The 18,400-nt window shown below is 43.2% G+C and overlaps 1 protein-coding gene across 3 annotated transcripts; it reads right to left on the bottom strand.

Annotated features, from left to right (window-relative positions):
- Nucleotides 1-542: 542 nt before the first annotated feature.
- On the bottom strand, nt 543-18,284 carry cep170bb (centrosomal protein 170Bb). Of its 3 annotated transcripts, XM_061901411.1 has the most exons (19): nt 17,818-18,284; nt 17,499-17,641; nt 17,349-17,438; nt 17,206-17,284; nt 17,080-17,138; nt 16,417-16,519; nt 16,245-16,346; nt 15,679-16,179; nt 14,668-15,608; nt 14,446-14,601; nt 14,279-14,387; nt 9,491-11,032; nt 4,463-4,646; nt 4,247-4,400; nt 4,107-4,160; nt 3,006-3,103; nt 2,548-2,629; nt 2,426-2,477; nt 543-1,127 (listed from the first exon to the last, which is right to left on the bottom strand). In XM_061901411.1, exons 2-19 carry the CDS (start codon nt 17,601-17,603, stop codon nt 1,000-1,002), a joined length of 4,539 nt encoding a protein of 1,512 aa, XP_061757395.1. In that variant the 5' UTR covers nt 17,604-17,641; nt 17,818-18,284; the 3' UTR covers nt 543-999. The 3 variants fall into 3 exon arrangements, with proteins under 3 accessions (XP_061757395.1, XP_061757394.1, XP_061757393.1); XM_061901410.1 differs by lacking the exon at nt 17,818-18,284 and having other exon boundaries at nt 4,107-4,157; nt 17,499-17,768; XM_061901409.1 differs by lacking the exon at nt 17,818-18,284 and having other exon boundaries at nt 17,499-17,766.
- Between the last annotated feature and the right edge of the window lie 116 nt (nt 18,285-18,400).

Here is an 18,400-nt window from a genome sequence, read left to right as displayed (position 1 = left end):
TCACCTGATTCTCCTCCTTCACTTCTTTTATATTTCAATTTTAACCTTTACATCTTTCCTTCTTCATTGCTTTTCTTTTTCCTTTTTTCATTGTTCATTTATTTCCTTCTCCCCTCCTTGTTTACTTATTTCTTCTTCACATCTTTCCCAATTACTTCTCACCTTTTTTTCTTTCCTCCTTCACTTCTCATGTTTACTTGTTTCCTCCTTGTCTACTTCTTTGTTCCCTCCTTTCCTCCTTCAATTCTCTTCTTGTTCACTTATTTGCCTGTACACATTTTTCCTAGTTCACATCTCTCATCCACTCCTTTCCTTGTTTACTTCTAACTTTGTTCCCTTCTTTCCTGGATCACTTCTAACCTTGTACACTTATTCCCTCCTTCACTTCTTTCTTTGTTCACTTCTTCCACTTGATATTGTTCATCTGTTTCTTCATTGTCATTTTACTGAACAAGTGGCTAAAAGGAATAAAGATGTTTTGACAACAGACTTGCTGCAATGGTGCTCCCTTCTGCACGTGTTTGTGGTGACATAAAAGATGGTTTTAATGCAACATGTGATTTTTTTTTATTCATTGAACATTCATATTATCCATATTCATATTTCATTCTAATGTAACAGCATTCAAGTCGTCCAGCAGTAAGTCACAAGGCTTCTTGTGGTCACAGCAACCATGAGATGAAGATGATTTCAAACATAATCCCTAAATATGAACGGCTGCCATTTCGACGATCACCCCAAAACGTATCCTATCAGCCACGAGACGAAGACGAGGCACCGTCTTCATCGCAAACATTCATCATAAACATAACGTCACATGACTACAGTACAACTTGCTCACGCGGTACCTTCACAATAAAAGCCCAAATGTCATCAGCATACGTTATGTTTAGCTCCGCCCCAAAGACATCAAAGCCTGTGTTGGTTTTCTAACACCTAATTAGCGTATTTCCTCTATTTTCAACGAGCATGTGCACAATTAGCAACGTCGGTTCCTCACTACACGTGGCGAGTTGGTTTGTGCGATACGCCATTTTGTTTGCTGCCATCTCTGTTGTCCTTGGCTCTCCGTGGACTTTGACTGAGAGACTGAAGACTTCTAGAAGGATCCACAACCTCGTTGATAACTGCAAACAGGTGACAAGAATCATACATATTAATGGGGAAAAGATTGTCAGCAAATATAAATATCTTGGGTTAATAATAGATTCAGAACTTTCCTTTAAGTTAAGTTAAAGTTAAAGTACCAATGATTGTCACACACACACAAAGTGTGGTGAAATTTGTCCTCTGCATTTGACCCATCCCCTTGATCACCCCCTGGGAAGTGAGGGGAGCAGTGGGCAGAAGCGGTGCCACGCCCGGGAATCATTTATGGTGATTTAACCCCCAATTCCAACCCTTGATGCTGAATGCCAAGCAGGGAGGCAATGGGTCACATTTTGTTAGAGTCTTTGGTATGACTCAGCCGGAGTTTGAACTCACAACCTACCGATCTCAGTGCAGACACTCTAACCACCAGGCCACTGAGTAGGTAAAGCCCATATTGGCAAATTGTGTACAATTATTAAGTTTGATCTTGCAAATTTTCGTGCAATTTGAAATTAAATGTCAACTGAAGCTGCACAATTCTATTTCCATTCGATGATATTCAGCCACTTCAACTATTGCCTCACCAGCTGGTCAGAGTTAAAAAAAACATTTGAAAGATTTTACAAACAAGCAATTAAGGTTGTGGATTTTTTTAAAAACCTAGACACTATCATCACTGTGCCATTCTAGAAAAAATGTAGTATTTTAAACTGGGACAGTCTTCACACATTTGCAAACTTAAAACTGACCCATAAATCACTGCATGAATTGGCTCCAGATCCTCTGGCAGAGTTCATCAGCCAAAGAAACAGCCGTGAGCGTGTCACTCGAGGCTCTGTCAGAGGTGATTGTTATATTCCTCTGCGCAGAAGCACTTTCAGTAAGTTGGCCTGGTCAATAAGGAGCGCAAATGTGTGGAACTCAGTACCTGATCACAACTGGTCACAACTTACAAGACTTTCACAAAAACATTGAAAATGTGGCTTATCAACGCCTACAGCTGCCAGCACTAAAAGATAAGCCTGTTTTGATGCTGAGATAAATGTAATGTTGTGATATTGTATTTTATTTTTTTAATCATATTGTATATGTATTGTGTGCTCATTTTCTCTCTCTTTCTTTTGTTTTTTTCTTTTCAATTGTAATTGTACTGCCCTTTTACATCATGACCAGGGGACCACAGATAAAAATAGTTGTCTTGCTAATTCTGGCTTTTTTAACCATGTATAGTCATGTGTTTTAATGAAAATGCATCGATCCCTTTGAAATAAACTAATCTAATCTTAAATTCTAGAAAACAATCTCAACTTTTCTTAATTTTGATTCTACTCACCTTCCAGCTGCCGTTGAACTCTTTGCAGCTCCGTCACAATGGAGCAGATCTCCTGCAACATGACAGCAGACCAGTCAGGTCACATGACCTACCTGACCTCATCAAGCAACGTGTGAAACAACCTGATTAGACGTGTTCAGGACCGGAAGTTCCTCATCAGCGTCAATCTTATCCCAAATGTCCGCTTTGTTGTGGAACACTGCCCTAAAAGATGCACACTGACTACTTTATTGACAAGTACACACTTTTAATGACAATACACAGCGAACATTTCAATGACAAGTACACAAACACATACAAAGAAAAAAACATATATACACAAAGAAAGACAAAGAAAAAACACACACACACACCAAGAAAGTCAAACAAAACATGCACACATTCAAATACACACACATACACACAAAGAAAGACAAACAAACACAAACATACAAACACAACACGACAAACAGGTGCACAAACACACACATACACACACACAAAGATAAACAATCAGAGAGAGACAAACAAAAACACACAAAGAAAAGACACAGAAATGGACCAATGATTGCCTTCGCTGCAGGCAGAAGAAACTTCTCACCTGATTTTGGCGGCGAGGTGTTGTGTGTTGTCGTAGATATCATGTGACACTTTTGACACATGTGACAGTTGTGACAGCGGAATGAAATCTTGTGTGGCCTGAAAATTATTGATAAGCTGATTAACTTCGCCCACATTGAGCCAACCAATCAAAAACACTCTTACTTAGATATATGTAACTCTATTTCAGTTATTGAAATCAATATCAACCAAGCAGTGACCAGTAAACAATCAATATCAACTAGTTATCCGAGTAAACAATCAATATCAATCAATCAGTAACCAGTAAACAATCAATATCAACTAGTTATCCGAGTAAACAATCAATATCAATCAATCAATTATCCAAGTAAACAATCAATTTCAAAGAGAGGTCAATAAATAATCAATCAGTAACCAGTAAACAATATCAATCAGGGACCAATAAATAATCAATATCAATCAATCAGTGACCAGTAAACAATCAATATCAATCAATCTGTTATCCAAATAAACAATCAATATCAAACAATGATCTGTAAATAATCAATATCAATCAGTATTAAGAAAATATATCCATCAATAACTAACAAGTAAACAATCAATATCAATCAATCACTTATTCAAAAAACGATCAATATCAAACAGTGACCAGTAAATAATGATAATAAATCAATCAGTATCAAATAATATCAATCAATTAGTAAAAGGTAAACAATATCAGTCAATCAGTTATCCAAAAACCAATGAATATCAAACAGATAGATAGATAGATGGATGGATAGATAGATAGATAGATAGATAGATAGATAGATAGATAGATAGATAGTACTTTATTGATTCCTTCAGGAGAGTTCCTTCAGGAAAATTAAAAATACAGTGACCAGTAAATAATCACTATTAATCAATCAGTATCAAATAAACAATATCGAATCATTTAGTAACAAGTAAACAGTAGATATCAATCAGTTATCCAAAAAACAGTATCAAACAGTGATCAGTAAATAATCACTATCAATCAATCAGTCACAAGTAAACAATCAATATCAATCAGTGATCAGTAAACAATTTGAATCAATCAATCAGTGATCAGTAAATGATCAATATCAATGAATATAGTGACCTGGTTCCTGATAGTGTCCAGTTCTATGCGGGAAGCAGAACTCGCTGGAACCTTCTTGAAGTAGATAAGATTTGAATTATGTGAAAAGCAAACAAAAAAAATGTAAAAATATTGGAGGAGATTATATGATTTTTCTTCACCTCCTCTCTTGCTGAAACAGCTGATGCGTCAGACTGTGGTTCAGGTGTGGCGGTAAATACGTCGCCGGCGGCGCCACTCGTTTCTTCATCTCCAGCGACGTCGTGGATCTCTTTGGCCAAGAAGGCCAAGTCCTTGGCTAGGTCGTGACTCAGCCTGGACAAGGAAACATGTCAGTCCTTCTAGTGCAATGACTGATGGCGGCCGTCTTGGCGTACTTGGCGATCTCCGCACTGTGTGTGGACCACTTCTGGTACGGGTCCTCCTCCGTCTCCAAGGAGACCGACTTGGAACGACTCACAGCGGTCCTGATGCTGGTCTGCGAGGAACGTTTAACTTTCAGAGAAGTGGTGCTGCTTTTGAAGTCTTCATCGGACGATGAGGAGAAGTTGTGATGGCCACCTGAAAAATATTCTAACAAACTTTAACGTTTTTAGGGGATGATCTTACAGATGCAGTAGTGACCCTCTATTCTAGTCTACACTAATAAAAAAATGGGAGCCATTACCTCCCTACTGGCCACTCAGCATCAAGGGTTGGAATTGGCGGTTAAATCACCAAAAATGATTCCCGGGCGCGGCACCGTTGCTGCCCACTGCATCCCTTACCTCCCAGGGGGTGATCAAGGGGATGGGTCAAAGGCAGAGGACACATTTCACCACACCTAGTGTGTTTGTGACAATCATTGGTACTTTAACTTTAAAGTATCTTCTCCTATACTATCTTAGACTAGTCTAGCTTAGTGTAAACTGTTTTAGACCACACTATCTTAGACTAGACTAGTTTAGTCTGGACTATCTTAGACTATATTTTAGACTAAACTATTTTAGATTAGAACAGTTTAGTTTAAGTACTGTAATACTATATCTACTATATTGGGTGAAAGGAGTATTAACATGACTTTTATTTCATGCTTGGAGTCCTTTAGTAATGTGAAAAAACATATTCAGAAGGTTTTTATGTTCTACCTATGAAAATATTTGATTTATTAAAAGCAATAATCCTACTTCGCGGAAATCATTATATCGCGGTCAGGTCCCTTTCCAATTAACCGCAAAAACAAAAGAAGAAAGTAAAACATAAAAAAATAAGTAATAACTTCTACAATAAATTGTTTTAATTATAGTAGCTACACAGACAGAAACACCCTGCAAAAAACGACTCTTGTAATATTGATGCTAATAATAACGGGAGTTCATGGATGCAACGTCACTCGCTGTAATGGTGGTCATTGATGCATAATGAGAAAGTGTTGAGTTGTTATTTGTTGTGACTGCTGGCTACCCTAGCAGTGTTTTGATGGATGCTTTTGGCGCGTTAAAGTTTTGAAAAGTACTTTTATCACTACAATACAATTACATTACTTACTACCTAATACTTGTTCAATATCACTCCTACTACATTACTTACGATATATTACTTGTACAATATCCCTAATACTACATTACATACAATATACAGTATTACTAATACAATATCACTACTACTACTCCTACTACAATACTCACAATATGTTACTTGTACAATATCCCTAATACTACATTACATACAATATACAGTATTACTAATACAATATCACTACTACTACTCCTACTACAATACTCACAATATGTTACTTGTACAAGATCCCTAATACTACATTACATACAATATACAGTATTACTAATACAATATCACTACTACTACTCCTACTACAATACTCACAATATGTTACTTGTACAAGATCCCTAATACTACATTACAAACAAGATACAGTATTACTAATACAATATCACTACTACTACTCCTACCACAATACTCACAATATTTATTTCGAAAATCCTCGAAAAAATTGTTGCAGAGCAGCTAATTGAGCACTTAGCGTTTAACAATCTATGTGAAACCTTTCAATCCGGTTTCAGGGCAAATCACTCGACTGAGACAGCCCTCGCAAAATTGACTAATGATCTATTGCTAACGATGGACTCTGATGCGTCATCTATGTTGCTGCTCCTCGATCTTAGCGCTGCTTTCGATACCGTCGATCATAATATTTTATTAGAGCGTATCAAAATACGAATTGGTATGTCAGACTCAGCCCTGTCATGGTTTAACTCTTATCTTACTGATAGGATGCAGTGCGTCTCCTATAACAGTGTGACCTCGGACTATGTTAAGGTAACGTGTGGAGTTCCCCAGGGTTCGGTCCTTGGCCCTGTACTCTTCAGCATCTACATGCTGCCGCTAGGTGACATCATACGCAAATACGGTATTAGCTTTCACTGTTATGCTGATGACACCCAACTTTACATGCCCCTAAAGCTGACCAACACGCCGGACTGTAGTCAGTTGGAAGCGTGTCTTAATGAAATTAAACAATGGATGTCCGCTAACTTTTTGCAACTTAATGCCAAAAAAACGGAAATGCTGATTATCGGTCCTGCTAGACACCGACCTCTATTTAATAATACAACTTTAACATTTGACAACCAAATAATAAAACAAGGTGACTCTGTAAAAAATCTGGGTATTATCTTCGACCCAACTCTCTCCTTTGAGTCACACATTAAAAGCGTTACTAAAACGGCCTTCTTTCATCTCCGTAATATCGCTAAAATTCGCTCCATTTTGTCCACTAAAGACGCCGAGATCATTATCCATGCGTTTGTTACGTCTCGTCTCGATTACTGTAACGTATTATTTTCGGGTCTCCCCATGTTTAGCATTAAAAGATTACAGTTGGTACAAAATGCGGCTGCTAGACTTTTGACAAGAACAAGAACGTTTGATCATATTACGCCTGTACTGGCTCACCTGCACTGGCTTCCTGTGCACTTAAGATGTGACTTTAAGGTTTTACTACTTACGTATAAAATACTACACGGTCTAGCTCCAGCCTATCTTGCCGATTGTATTGTACCGTATGTCCCGGCAAGAAATCTGCGTTCAAAAGACTCCGGCTTATTAGTGATTCCTAGAGCTCAAAAAAAGTCTGCGGGCTACAGAGCGTTTTCCGTTCGGGCTCCAGTACTCTGGAATGCCCTCCCGGTAACAGTTCGAGATGCTACCTCAGTAGAAGCATTTAAGTCTCATCTTAAAACTCATCTGTATACTCTAGCCTTTAAATAGACCTCCTTTTTAGACCAGTTGATCTGCCGCTTCTTTTCTTTCTCCTATGTCCCCCCCTCCCTTGTGGAGGGGGTCCGGTCCGATGACCATGGATGAAGTACTGACTGTCCAGAGTCGAGACCCAGGATAGACCGCTCGTCGGGACCCAGGATGGACCGCTCGCCTGTATCGGTTGGGGACATCTCTACGCTGCTGATCCGCTTGAGATGGTTTCCTGTGGACGGGACTCTCACTGCTGTCTTGGAGCCACTATGGATTGAACTTTCACAGTATCATGTTAGACCCGCTAGACATCCATTGCTTTCGGTCCCCTAGAGGGGGGGGGTTGCCCACATCTGAGGTCCTCTCCAAGGTTTCTCATAGTCAGCATTGTCACTGGCGTCCCACTGGATGTGAATTCTCCCTGCCCACTGGGTGTGAGTTTTCCTTGCCCTTTTGTGGGTTCTTCCGAGGATGTTGTAGTCGTAATGATTTGTGCAGTCCTTTGAGACATTTGTGATTTGGGGCTATATAAATAAACATTGATTGATTGATTGAATATGTTACTTGTACAATATCCCTAATACTACATTACTCACAAGACCTAAGTAATGTGCGATATCACCATTAAGCGCCATTTGCAGACTGCAGAGTCAGCATTCATTTAGCAATTAAATGAAGCAGTGATCATTTCTTCTTTTTTCCATCTGATTATCAATACTTGCGTTGTTATTGGTGCCACGGTGGAATTTGTTTTCTTGCCCATTTCTCTTTTTGAGTATACTTTAGTAAGGCTGGGTAATATGGCAAAAAAAAAAAATTCTGATTAGTTTTTTCATATAGTCAGATTTGTCATTCATCTGTGTGCTGCGCTGAGCGCACCTTCAAGCGCGCGCCACTCCTGCAGCAGCAGCGCCGGTGCACAGTTGCAATCAATCAGCAATCTGCACACCTGAAGCTGATGAAACGCCGGGCTTCTTAGGCCGGAGCAAACCTGCGTTCCGGGCCAGAATGTAGCGACCTGTTTCCGTACAGTAAGCAGACTTACCTAGCTCAATGCTCTTTCTCTCTTTCTTTGTGTTTTCTCCTCGCCCGTGTTCATTTGTCTCATGTTCCCGTGTCGCTCCAGCAGCATTCCTCCATTCCCTGATTACGAGCTGTGTGTCTCGTCTCCCCGTATTCCCTTCTGATTCCCCGACTTCCCCTTTTTGGATCTCGACCTCCCGCCTGGACACAGTCTTTTGACGCCTCGCTCTTTCCCCTGACCTCCTGCCTGTCTCTGGATCGCCAAGCTCGCCTTGCCCCCTTTGACTTCCGCCTCTTGCTCAACACTCCTGGTAACACTCAGTTAATCGCTACACATAGTCACACCATACACATCTTTGGATTAAGATCACACTTCATAATATTATACTTAATAAATAGACTTAAAACAACGTCCCTGCATCTGTGCCGTCTCCTTTTTCCCCCCTGTACCATAACAAGATCTCGATTAATGTCACAATTTTTTATGTTTTAATAAAGGTGGATTGTCCCATGCAGTATTACACCGAGTACCATTGCATCCTTACTGCTTACTACTGCAGTATCTTGTAACAGACATTGCTTGACATTGATCAAGATAAATAATATATGCTAACAGCTGACAACTGTTGTTTTGTTCATATCGAAGATTGTGCTTGCTAGAGGTGCAACAATACAGGTAAACCAAGCTATAGTCCATACCTGGTTTTAGGGCTACAGTTTCGCTTCTATTTTGGTACGTTTTGTGGGGGTAAAGATAACAACTTTTTTTCCCTCTCAAAGTTCTTTTGTTTTTCATCACAAACTTAATTCTGCCTTTGACAAAGTATCAGTGGTGTACTGATACTACTATTAAACTTTTATTTCAAATTAATATTCAAATGATAAATTATTTTTTGTATTCTTTGATTACTTGTATACATCAGTGCTTTTCACCAGTGGTTTGGCAAACAGCAAGCAGTGACCCAGATTGTGGAGTTTTTAAATTAAATTTTTGTTTACTACTGCAGTATCTTCTAACATACATTTCCGCCATGTTCAGCTGATCACTATTATCGAATTCAAATTAATCCTGAGCATCGATCATAATCATATAATCGCCCAGCCCTAGACTTTAGTCAGCAAATGTGACTTACCGCTGTTGGAGAACTTGGTTCCGCTTGAACGGGTGGATGTGTTCCTCCCTGGAAGTCCCACTTTGCCCGCTGAAGACTTCCTGCTGTTAAAAGTTGCGTCTGTGCTGCGAGAGGAGAAACCAGACCTGCCCGTGGAGGAAGTCTCATTGTCACTGGGGGTCGTAAAAGAACCTGTCCTCTTCCTTGGAAGCGCTAGAATGTCCAACCTGGACAGTTTCTTCACCTCTTGGGACATTTTTGGTGTAGCAGCAACATGGTCTGAACTTTGAGAGGCCCTGTCCGTCTCCGCACCTTCGTTGTCCGAGGCATCTCCCAAGCGTGCTCGACGCAACATGGACGCTCGAGTGGGACGCGGTGTTGACAGGCTGTTTGAGCGTATCAGAATCTGCATATTCGTTGCTTTGGACATCTTTAAAGTGTCCTCTTTTTGTGAGGGGGAGACTACCATTTTATTCCGACGAGATGTTTGGATTTCCTGCTCAGATTGACCCGCAGAGCAGCGGTTTTTGGTACTGCGGCGCGTCTGCAAGAGTTTGGCGGCTTCTGCCTTGCTTGTTGCGCTAGCGGATGTTTGGTTTCGCCTTTTCTCTGAAAGTCTCTCACGAGCTGACAGCTTTCGTCCTTTTTCCTGGCCGGAGAACACCTTCTCTTTTTGGTCATTGCGCCTGGAACCTTTTTTCAAAGCTGAACCATCAGAGGCGTTTTTGCTACTCAGCTGGCTGACAGTGCTGGCCGTGTCCACATCGGACTCGCCAGATAGCGAATCTTCCCCGTGGCTCTTGGAGCTCTGCACAGATCCAGGAGATGTTGTGTCCTGAAGAAAAGACTCTGTGTCCATGGCCTTCCTCTGTTCCAGGTCTCTGATGGATGGGTGACTAGAAATGTGCGGCAGTTTCTTCACACAAACATTGTTAGTTGGCCCGTCTTTGGTAAAACTCTCCTGACGTGCAAAGGCTGTGTCTTTTGTGGGGACACAGTCTTTGTCCTGGCTTTGGAGGTTTGGTGCAGAACTGTTTGCTTTAATGGTCCTCCTTTGGCCTTCAAGGCTGCTAAGGTGTCGGATCACGACGGTGGTTGGTGGAGTTTTCACGTGAGAGTCAGGAGGAGCCTTCTCAAACTGTGCTAGGCGTCGGACTGGGTCCGGTTTGGTTGGATTGTCTCCAGAACCAATGTAGAAGATGGTGGACTTTGCGGATGAGGGCGATTTCTCTGAACTTATGCAAGAATTGAATGCAGCTGGATGGTCTTTGGTTTGCCTTGAAAGGGGAGTGTCCTCTGAGCGACTGGCATCACTCAGTCTGTCAGGATCCACTTCATCCTGGACAGACAAGAACTGGGACACGTTCCCATAAGGAGCTCTATCCACACCTTTGTCATCTCGGTTAGATTCGGGTCGAAGAGACAGGCTGGGGGTGGCACCATCCAACTTTTCAAGGGGAACCTGAGGCAGTCGTCTTCTCGCCCGAGAGCCGCGGTTGGACTCAGAGGCCTCCAGGATCTCGAAGCTGCAACCTTCTGCTTGCTGGCTGACGATGAGGAAGTCTGCGAGGATGTCAAATACACAACTTTCACTTTCAAACATTGTCTACAAATATCAGCAATATGTGTATTTTCTCTTAAGTGAACATTCAGCTTCACCTTTCAATGGACATAAAAGTCATGGCTAGTGATAGTGCCAAGGAGAAGTCTGAGTCTTTTTTTGTGGTTTAAGTCTCCTGTTTAGGAAGACTTGATCTTCTTGGTGAAATACGTAAACAAAAGTGGCCTGTTCAGAAAAGATGGAAAACAAGACTACAAACTATTAAGGCTGTACTTCAACCATAGTAAACTTTACTACATGTTACTGCTGTACTCTTATACTTAACTCAAAATAATTTGTGTTTAATTAAAAAAATAAATATGATTGAAGAGAAAAGTGAAGTAGTTTTATGTTTTGTGTAATTTTCCTCACTGAACTGAGGTACGTAGCGATTTGACAGACTTTTAACGCAGCAAAGACGTTGACTAGTTGCTAATGGCATGATTTTGGCAGCACAGTATTTCTTTTGCTTTGCTGTGGTATAAGTAAGAAGTCCCAAATTCCGCAAGGCGCGTTTGCTTGGCCTGGTGTTGTGTTGCATAGAGGCTGCTCCGCATTGAGTAGTGTTGCTTGTTTAAGGCGTGCTCCGCTATTGACCGCCAGCATGTAAAGTGCAGCACGGCTGCCACACAGTAGGACTGACAACATCAACAAGTTCTGAAGGTGAAACTGCGTACATGTGAGCATGAAGATTGATATACTTGATAAATTCAACAACATCAGCAAAAAACCCAACTGAAGGACAAAAAAATTAGACTTGCTTGCATTTGTCTTTGTTTCTATCTTGTGTGCTTTTAACATTTAAGTAACACACGACCCCAAAGGGAATAAGCGGTAGAAAATGAATGGATGGATGGTTTATTAAATAGTGTTTTGTTCTGAAAAGGCAGTGTTTGTGTGTCATATTTCCAGTCCCACTTTACTATTTTCTATGCCAAATTGCTGCAACTTTACCACAACATTCAGTGAAAATAAAAGTATTATGTATTTGTGTCATCTTCATGTCATTTTTGTCACCTTCCTGCGATCTTCATGTCATCTTCGTCTCATCTTCGTGTCATCATCAAGTCATCTTCATGTCATATTTGTGTCATTTTTATGTCATATTTGTGTCATCTTCATGTCATGTTTGTGTCATCTTCATGTCATGTTTGTGTCATCTTCATGTCATGTTTGTGTCATCATCAAGCAATCTTCATGTCATCATCAAGCCATCTTCATTTTATTCATGTCATCTTTGTCACCTTCATGCGATCTTCATGTCATCTTCGTCTCATCTTCGTGTCATCAAGTCATTTTCATGTCATATTTGTGTCATTTTCATGTCATATTTGTGTCATCTTCATGTCATATTTGCGTCAGCCTCAAGGCATCTTTTTGTTTCAATCAAGTCATCTTCCTTTCATATTTGTGTCATTTTCATCTCATCTTCATCTCATTTTCATGTCATATTTATATCATCATCAAGTCATCTTTGTGTCATCATCAAGCTGTCTTCATGTCATCTTCATGTCATATGTGTGTCATCTTCATGTCATGTTTTGTCATCAACAAGCAATCTTTGTCATCAAGTGTCATCTTAATGATGGGAACGTAGATCGACCGGTAAATTGAGAGCTTTGCCTTCCGGCTCAGCTCCTTCTTCACCACAAAGGATCGGTACAACGTCCGCATTACTGAAGACGCCGCACCGATCCGCCTGTCGATCTCACGATCCACTCTTCCCTCACTCGTGAACAAGACTCCTAGGTACTTGAACTCCTCCACTTGGGGCAGGGTCTCCTCCCCAACCCGGAGATGGCACTCCACCCTTTTCCGGGCGAGAACCATGGACTCGGACTTGGAGGTGCTGATTCTCATTCCGGTCGCTTCACACTCGGCAGCGAACCGAGTGTGAAGTGTCATCAAGTGACGAATCAAGTGTCATCTAAATGCCATCTTCAAAGTCATCATAAAGCAATTTTCCTTTCATATTCGTGTCATTTTCATCTCATTTTCATGTCATATTTGTGTCATCATCAAGTCATCTTCATATCATCATCAAATTATCGTCGTGTCTTTATCAAGTCATCTTCATGTCATCATCAAGCCATCTTTGTGTCATCTTCATGTCATCTTCGTGCCATCATCAAGTCATCTTTATGTCATCTTCATGTCATGTTTTGTCATCAACAAGCAATCTTTGTCATCAAATGTCATCTTCGGGTCATCATTGTGTCATCATCAAGCCATCTTCCTTTCATATTTGTGTCATTTTCATCTCGTATTTGTGTCATCATCAAGTCATCGTCACGTCATCATCAAGCCATCTTTGTGTCATCTTCCTGTCCTATTTGTGTCATCAAATCATCTTCGTGTCATATTCATGTCATTTGTGTCATCTTCATGTCATGTTTAGTCATCAACAAGCAATCTTCGTGTCATCATTGTGTCATCATCAAGCCATCTTCCTTTCATATTTGTGTCATTTTCATCTCGTATTTGTGTCATCATCAAGTCATCGTCACGTCATCATCAAGCCATCTTTGTGTCATCTTCCTGTCCTATTTGTGTCATCAAATCATCTTCGTGTCATATTCATGTCATTTGTGTCATCTTCATGTCATGTTTTGTCATCAACAAGCAATCTTCGTCATCGAGTGTCATCTTAGTGTCATCTTTGTGTCATCATCAAGCCATTTTCCTTTAATATTTGTGTCATTTTCATCTCATTTTCATGTCATATTTGTGTCATCATCAAGTCATCTTCATGTCATCAAGTCATTTTTGTGTCATCAAGTCATCTTCATGCCATCATCAAAACATCTTTGTGTCATCATCAAGCCATCTTCATGTCATCGTCGTGTCATATTTGTGTCATTTTGACATACTTGTGTCATTTCTTGTGTTATCTCTATGTCATACTTGTATCATCTTTGTGTCATGTTCGTGTCATCTTTGTGCCATCTTCATGTCTTATTTGGGTGATCTTTGTGTCATCTTTTTAGTTATTATGATGATAATGTGAATTATGTCATCAGCGACTAGCCAACTTTGCTTTCATCACATTAGATAAACGATGAATGCAAACTATTGTACCAAAGCGCAACAATGGCAACACAACTAAATACATGTGCTATTCACGAATCGATATTTCTTTTGTGGTTTTGATTTGTGTAGGCATCATTTAGCTAATATTGAAAACCACAAACAAGAACAAACAAAAGCACCTTCTTGATGCTGCCTTGGAGGGGGTGTGGAACCAGGCTGGACAAAGCCGTCTGCCAGACTGGCCCAACAGGAAACCCACTTTGGTCCTTCCAGACCTGCAGGTGGAAGCTGAAGCAAGGCTAGTGATGAAGACACGTGGACAACATGAAGGACTCGTGTTGGTTACCTGTGGAAGACATGTTGCGGTGAAGTCATGCAACATTTCTGCTGCGCTAGCACGGTTAGCAATGTTAGCATGCTCCTCCTGGTCTTCATCGATCACAGGTCTCACTGTTCCTGGGAGCAGCTCAGCATACTCTGGAGAGTCGAGGACACCGAACACCTGTCGGAACAAAAGGTTTAACATTCGCGTCAGCCGTGAAGACTCAAAACGCTCCAATGAGCTCACCTGGTCGATCATGTTGCGAGCTTCTTCCACCTCCTGGTCCTGGACGTCAGTGTCAATGGTGTAGGTGCCAGCCTCGCTCACGCTGTCGTCTTCCTCGTTCCTCAACAACCTCTGACACCCTTTAGGGTCTCCTCCTGGAACACCCTGGGGTGGCAGAACGAAACCTGCAGAAGGAGGGGTGACCCTGCTGAGGCCGTCTGAGGCGAGGGGGGCTTTCGTGAACGCCGTAGGCTGAGCAGTCTTGACCACTGTGGGCGGCGCTGAGGCTTCTTTTGGTGAAGCAGCAACAGGAGGTGACACCATCACCGGGGGTGCTGACATGGGTGGAGGTGACATGCTGGCCCCAGTAAGGTAGGAGTCTTGCTGACAAGAGTCCTTCAACAGTTCCACGGCAAACTCCTGAGCAAACTTTGACTTCTTTCCAATGCTGCCGAAGGGCCGAACAAAGATGGCGGACGTAGAACGAGAGGTGGCGCTGGATGAAGCTGACTCCGTCTCTGCCTTTTCTCTCCGCAGAGAGCTCGATCTCTGGGGTCCTCCATAGGCTTGACTTTTTAGGGGCACCGTGACCTGCTGGGTAGGGGGCACGTGGCCATGCACGGACGCCGGCCTCTCGCCACCTTTGCGACGCTCCAGCTTAGCCTTCAGGGCGGAGTAAGAGTCTGTGTGGGCGGGATTGTGAGTGAAAGACTGTGAGCGCTTCTTACGCGGGTTGTCGTCAAAGAACTCGATGATGAAAGCCTGTTGGCTGAGGTGCTCAGGGGGCTCCTGCTTTGGAGGGTCTGTGGCGTGGGATCCCGGTGGAGGCGTGCTGTGGCACAGCGGCCGCTCAGGTGTCACATGGGACGCCTCAGGTTGGATCGTGTGCTGGGACTTGCTCTTCTGTCCGTTAAGAAGCGGGTCCTCCGAGTCACTTTGGGTTCCGTCGTCATGGTGATGACCTGTTCAACGACATTAGCGTTAGCATTAGTGGAAGAAACTGCTGACTTTATTCATGACGTCACCTCTGACCTTTGAGCATCTTGACGTTGATGGCGAGGTCACTCTTGGTGCTGTAGACGTCGTCGCAGGTCGGCCGCCGTCTCATCATGCTGACGTCGCTTTGCACCAGCCAATCTGCCACTTTGCTTTCTGATGACATCACATCTGCGGGGGTTGTGCTTCCTGTTTTGGCGGCGGGCGAAGTCTTCCTCTGGCGGGAGGAGAACTTAGTCACGTGGTCTTTGATCTTGATCTTACCGGGACTGCAGTCGTCAAACTCGATGGTGAAGGAGGCGTGGCTCTGCACCACAGGCGGCGTCTCGCTGGAGGGAGGAGCAAGGGGCGTGTCCGTGTCCTTGGTGGGGATTTCTTGTAGCTCCGCTTCCACGCTCTTGTGAGGTTGCAAGTCCTTGGTGGGGATCTCAAAGTAGTTGGCCTCACGATGATACGACGGGAGGATGCTCTTGCTCTGCGGATCGGAGAGACTTCCGGAAAAATCGTGATCCACGGAGGAAACTTCTTTCTGCGACTCTGAGCGGAAATAAAGTTTGGATTTCAAAAGGCTTCAAACTTTTTGGAAGGTTGTAAGACTTTACCTGCATGAGGTTCATGTCTGCTGTCGGACGTATTAACAGAATCTTCTTCTCCCCACCAGGATGGCTGCCCGTAGAGCGGCGTGGGCCGTGGGGGTGGAGCCTCTGTGGCATATGAGGAGGTAACGTTTGTCAAACAGAAAGTTACGCTTCATCTTGTCAGCATGTTGCGTACCCTGCGTCTGACTCTTGATACTCTGGTTCTTCTCCATCATGGCGCTGTCCTCTAGCTCCGCCCTCTTCAGACTCATCTGCAGCTGGCTGCTGTACTTCTCATGCTGCAAACACAGGAGCATTGGTAACATGGTGGAAACAACTTGATTGGCGATTGCTGGCATGATCAAACAAAGTTCACTTATCGACGTGTACTTATTGAAGTGTTCATATTGAAGTGCACTTTTTGAAATGTAGTTATCAACGAGTACTTACTGAAGTGCACTTATTGAAATGCATTTATTAAAGTGCACTGCCACATGTGTCCTATATTTATTTGAGTCTAAATGACAGAAAGTTGTGAAAACTGATACACCATCAGTGGCCTAGTGGTTCGAGTGTCCGCCCTGTGATTGGTAGGTCGTGAGTTCAAACCCCGGCTGAGTCATACCAAAGACTATAAAAATGGGACCCATTACACCCCTGCTTGGCACTCAGCATCAAGGGTTGGAATTAAGGGTTAAATCACCAAAAATTATTGCTGCTCACTGCTCCCCTCACCTCCCAGGGGGTGATGGGTCAAATGCAGAGGATAATCTCACCACACCTAGCGTGTGTGCGACAACCATTGGTACTTTACGTGTTTTTTTTTGCTAACCAGGATTTGGCCACGCCTCCAACTGACCTTGAGAGCCTCTTCAGGGACCTTGTGTTGACTTCTCTCCAGCAGGTAGACGTGAGAATGTGCACACCATTAAGGAAACCACATGATGGTGAGTCTGCACAGGTGGCAAAAGCATGTGAAGGATATCGTATCCAAAGCGGATGATGTCGGAGACTTTGAGCGTCATGTACGTCTGGTCGGGAATCCTCAGGTCGTTAACGAACGTCTGCATGAAAACAAACAACCTATAGAAACGGTTTTCTAGGCCGTCACGACATCCCATGACTCACCCCGTTCAAGCTGCCCAAATCCTTGACCAGGTGCTCGTCAGTTGTGGCGTTGTAGTTGATGACAGCATGCTGCTTGTCCACGCTGCGAGACTGCCACAACAAAGACACATCAGGTATACACACAGGAAGTCATCGGGTCACCTGACTCACCTGCAGCATCAGTTCGCAGTCCTCCCGGCCCACAAAGATCATCTCCTTGGGGAGACGATGGCGAGTGCCGGAGCTGCTCACCAGGAACCATGACGTCACGCTCATTTTGTCAGGCCCGCAGGTGGGGCGCGGCCCACAGCATTCTGGGAAGTGAGCGAACATCACAAGACGCCCTTCACCTCTCTGACGTCATTGTTGGCACGTTTCAGCCCACCTCAACTGAGCCCCACCCGCTTATCACACCAAGCTCGCGTCAGGTGACAACACCCCACCCCCCCCCACACACACGAGTGAGCGCGCGAACACATTCGCCTCTCACCTCGAAACCAACGGACGCAGCTGAAGCTTCTCGTCAAATTCCAACCGTGCTGAAAGTGTGCGCAACGTGTGGGCGGAGAATGAGGAAGGGGGGGAGGGGTCGAGAACGATGAAAACGATGAAGATGCTGATGCATCTGTCTGCTCCTGATTCACTAGACAACACCCGCTGCATCAATTGGCAGTGCGTTAGCCACACACAGGAAGTCAAAAGCCTTCGCTTTCAAAACAAACGCTCAAACGAAAACGTTGTTAGTATGTCAGGGTGATGGACGCAGTCCGTCCTTCTAGCAACCAATCCAGCAACTAATCCAGCAACTAACCTACGAAGCTACCTGACAAAAGTAAACAAGAAGTCAAAACGAGCACATGAAACTGCTTCACGACCACGCTACACTGCAAATATCCAGGCTTTTGTTGTGAAGGGAGCGTTATTTCCGGGGTGACGAAAGCTTTCCAGCAACCTGCTGCAAAATACGCACGCGCGCACACGCACGCACGGAGGGATGCGTCGCCAGAAAACGAGGACGCGCCCTTCAATCGCTGCACATTGCTGTGACGTCACACGTGCGGAGCCACCTGTGC

Source organism: Nerophis ophidion, linkage group LG05, assembly GCF_033978795.1.
Source record: "Nerophis ophidion isolate RoL-2023_Sa linkage group LG05, RoL_Noph_v1.0, whole genome shotgun sequence".
NCBI lineage: Eukaryota > Metazoa > Chordata > Actinopteri > Syngnathiformes > Syngnathidae > Nerophis > Nerophis ophidion.
The sequence above is the reverse complement of the archived record's forward strand: the minus strand, read 5'-3'. Positions and strand labels throughout refer to the sequence as shown.

Excerpts from the sequence above, each read along its gene's own strand:
- cep170bb (XM_061901409.1), bottom strand. The coding sequence starts at position 17,660 with ATGTTCGCTCACTTCCCAGAATGCTGTGGGCCGCGCCCCACCTGCGGG. Across the intron at positions 16,180-16,244 it reads CAGACATGAACCTCATGCAG|AGTCGCAGAAAGAAGTTTCC; the intron begins GTAAAGTCTTAC and ends ATTTCCGCTCAG. Across the intron at positions 4,401-4,462 it reads CACAGTGCGGAGATCGCCAA|GCTGAGTCACGACCTAGCCA; the intron begins GTACGCCAAGAC and ends TTCCTTGTCCAG.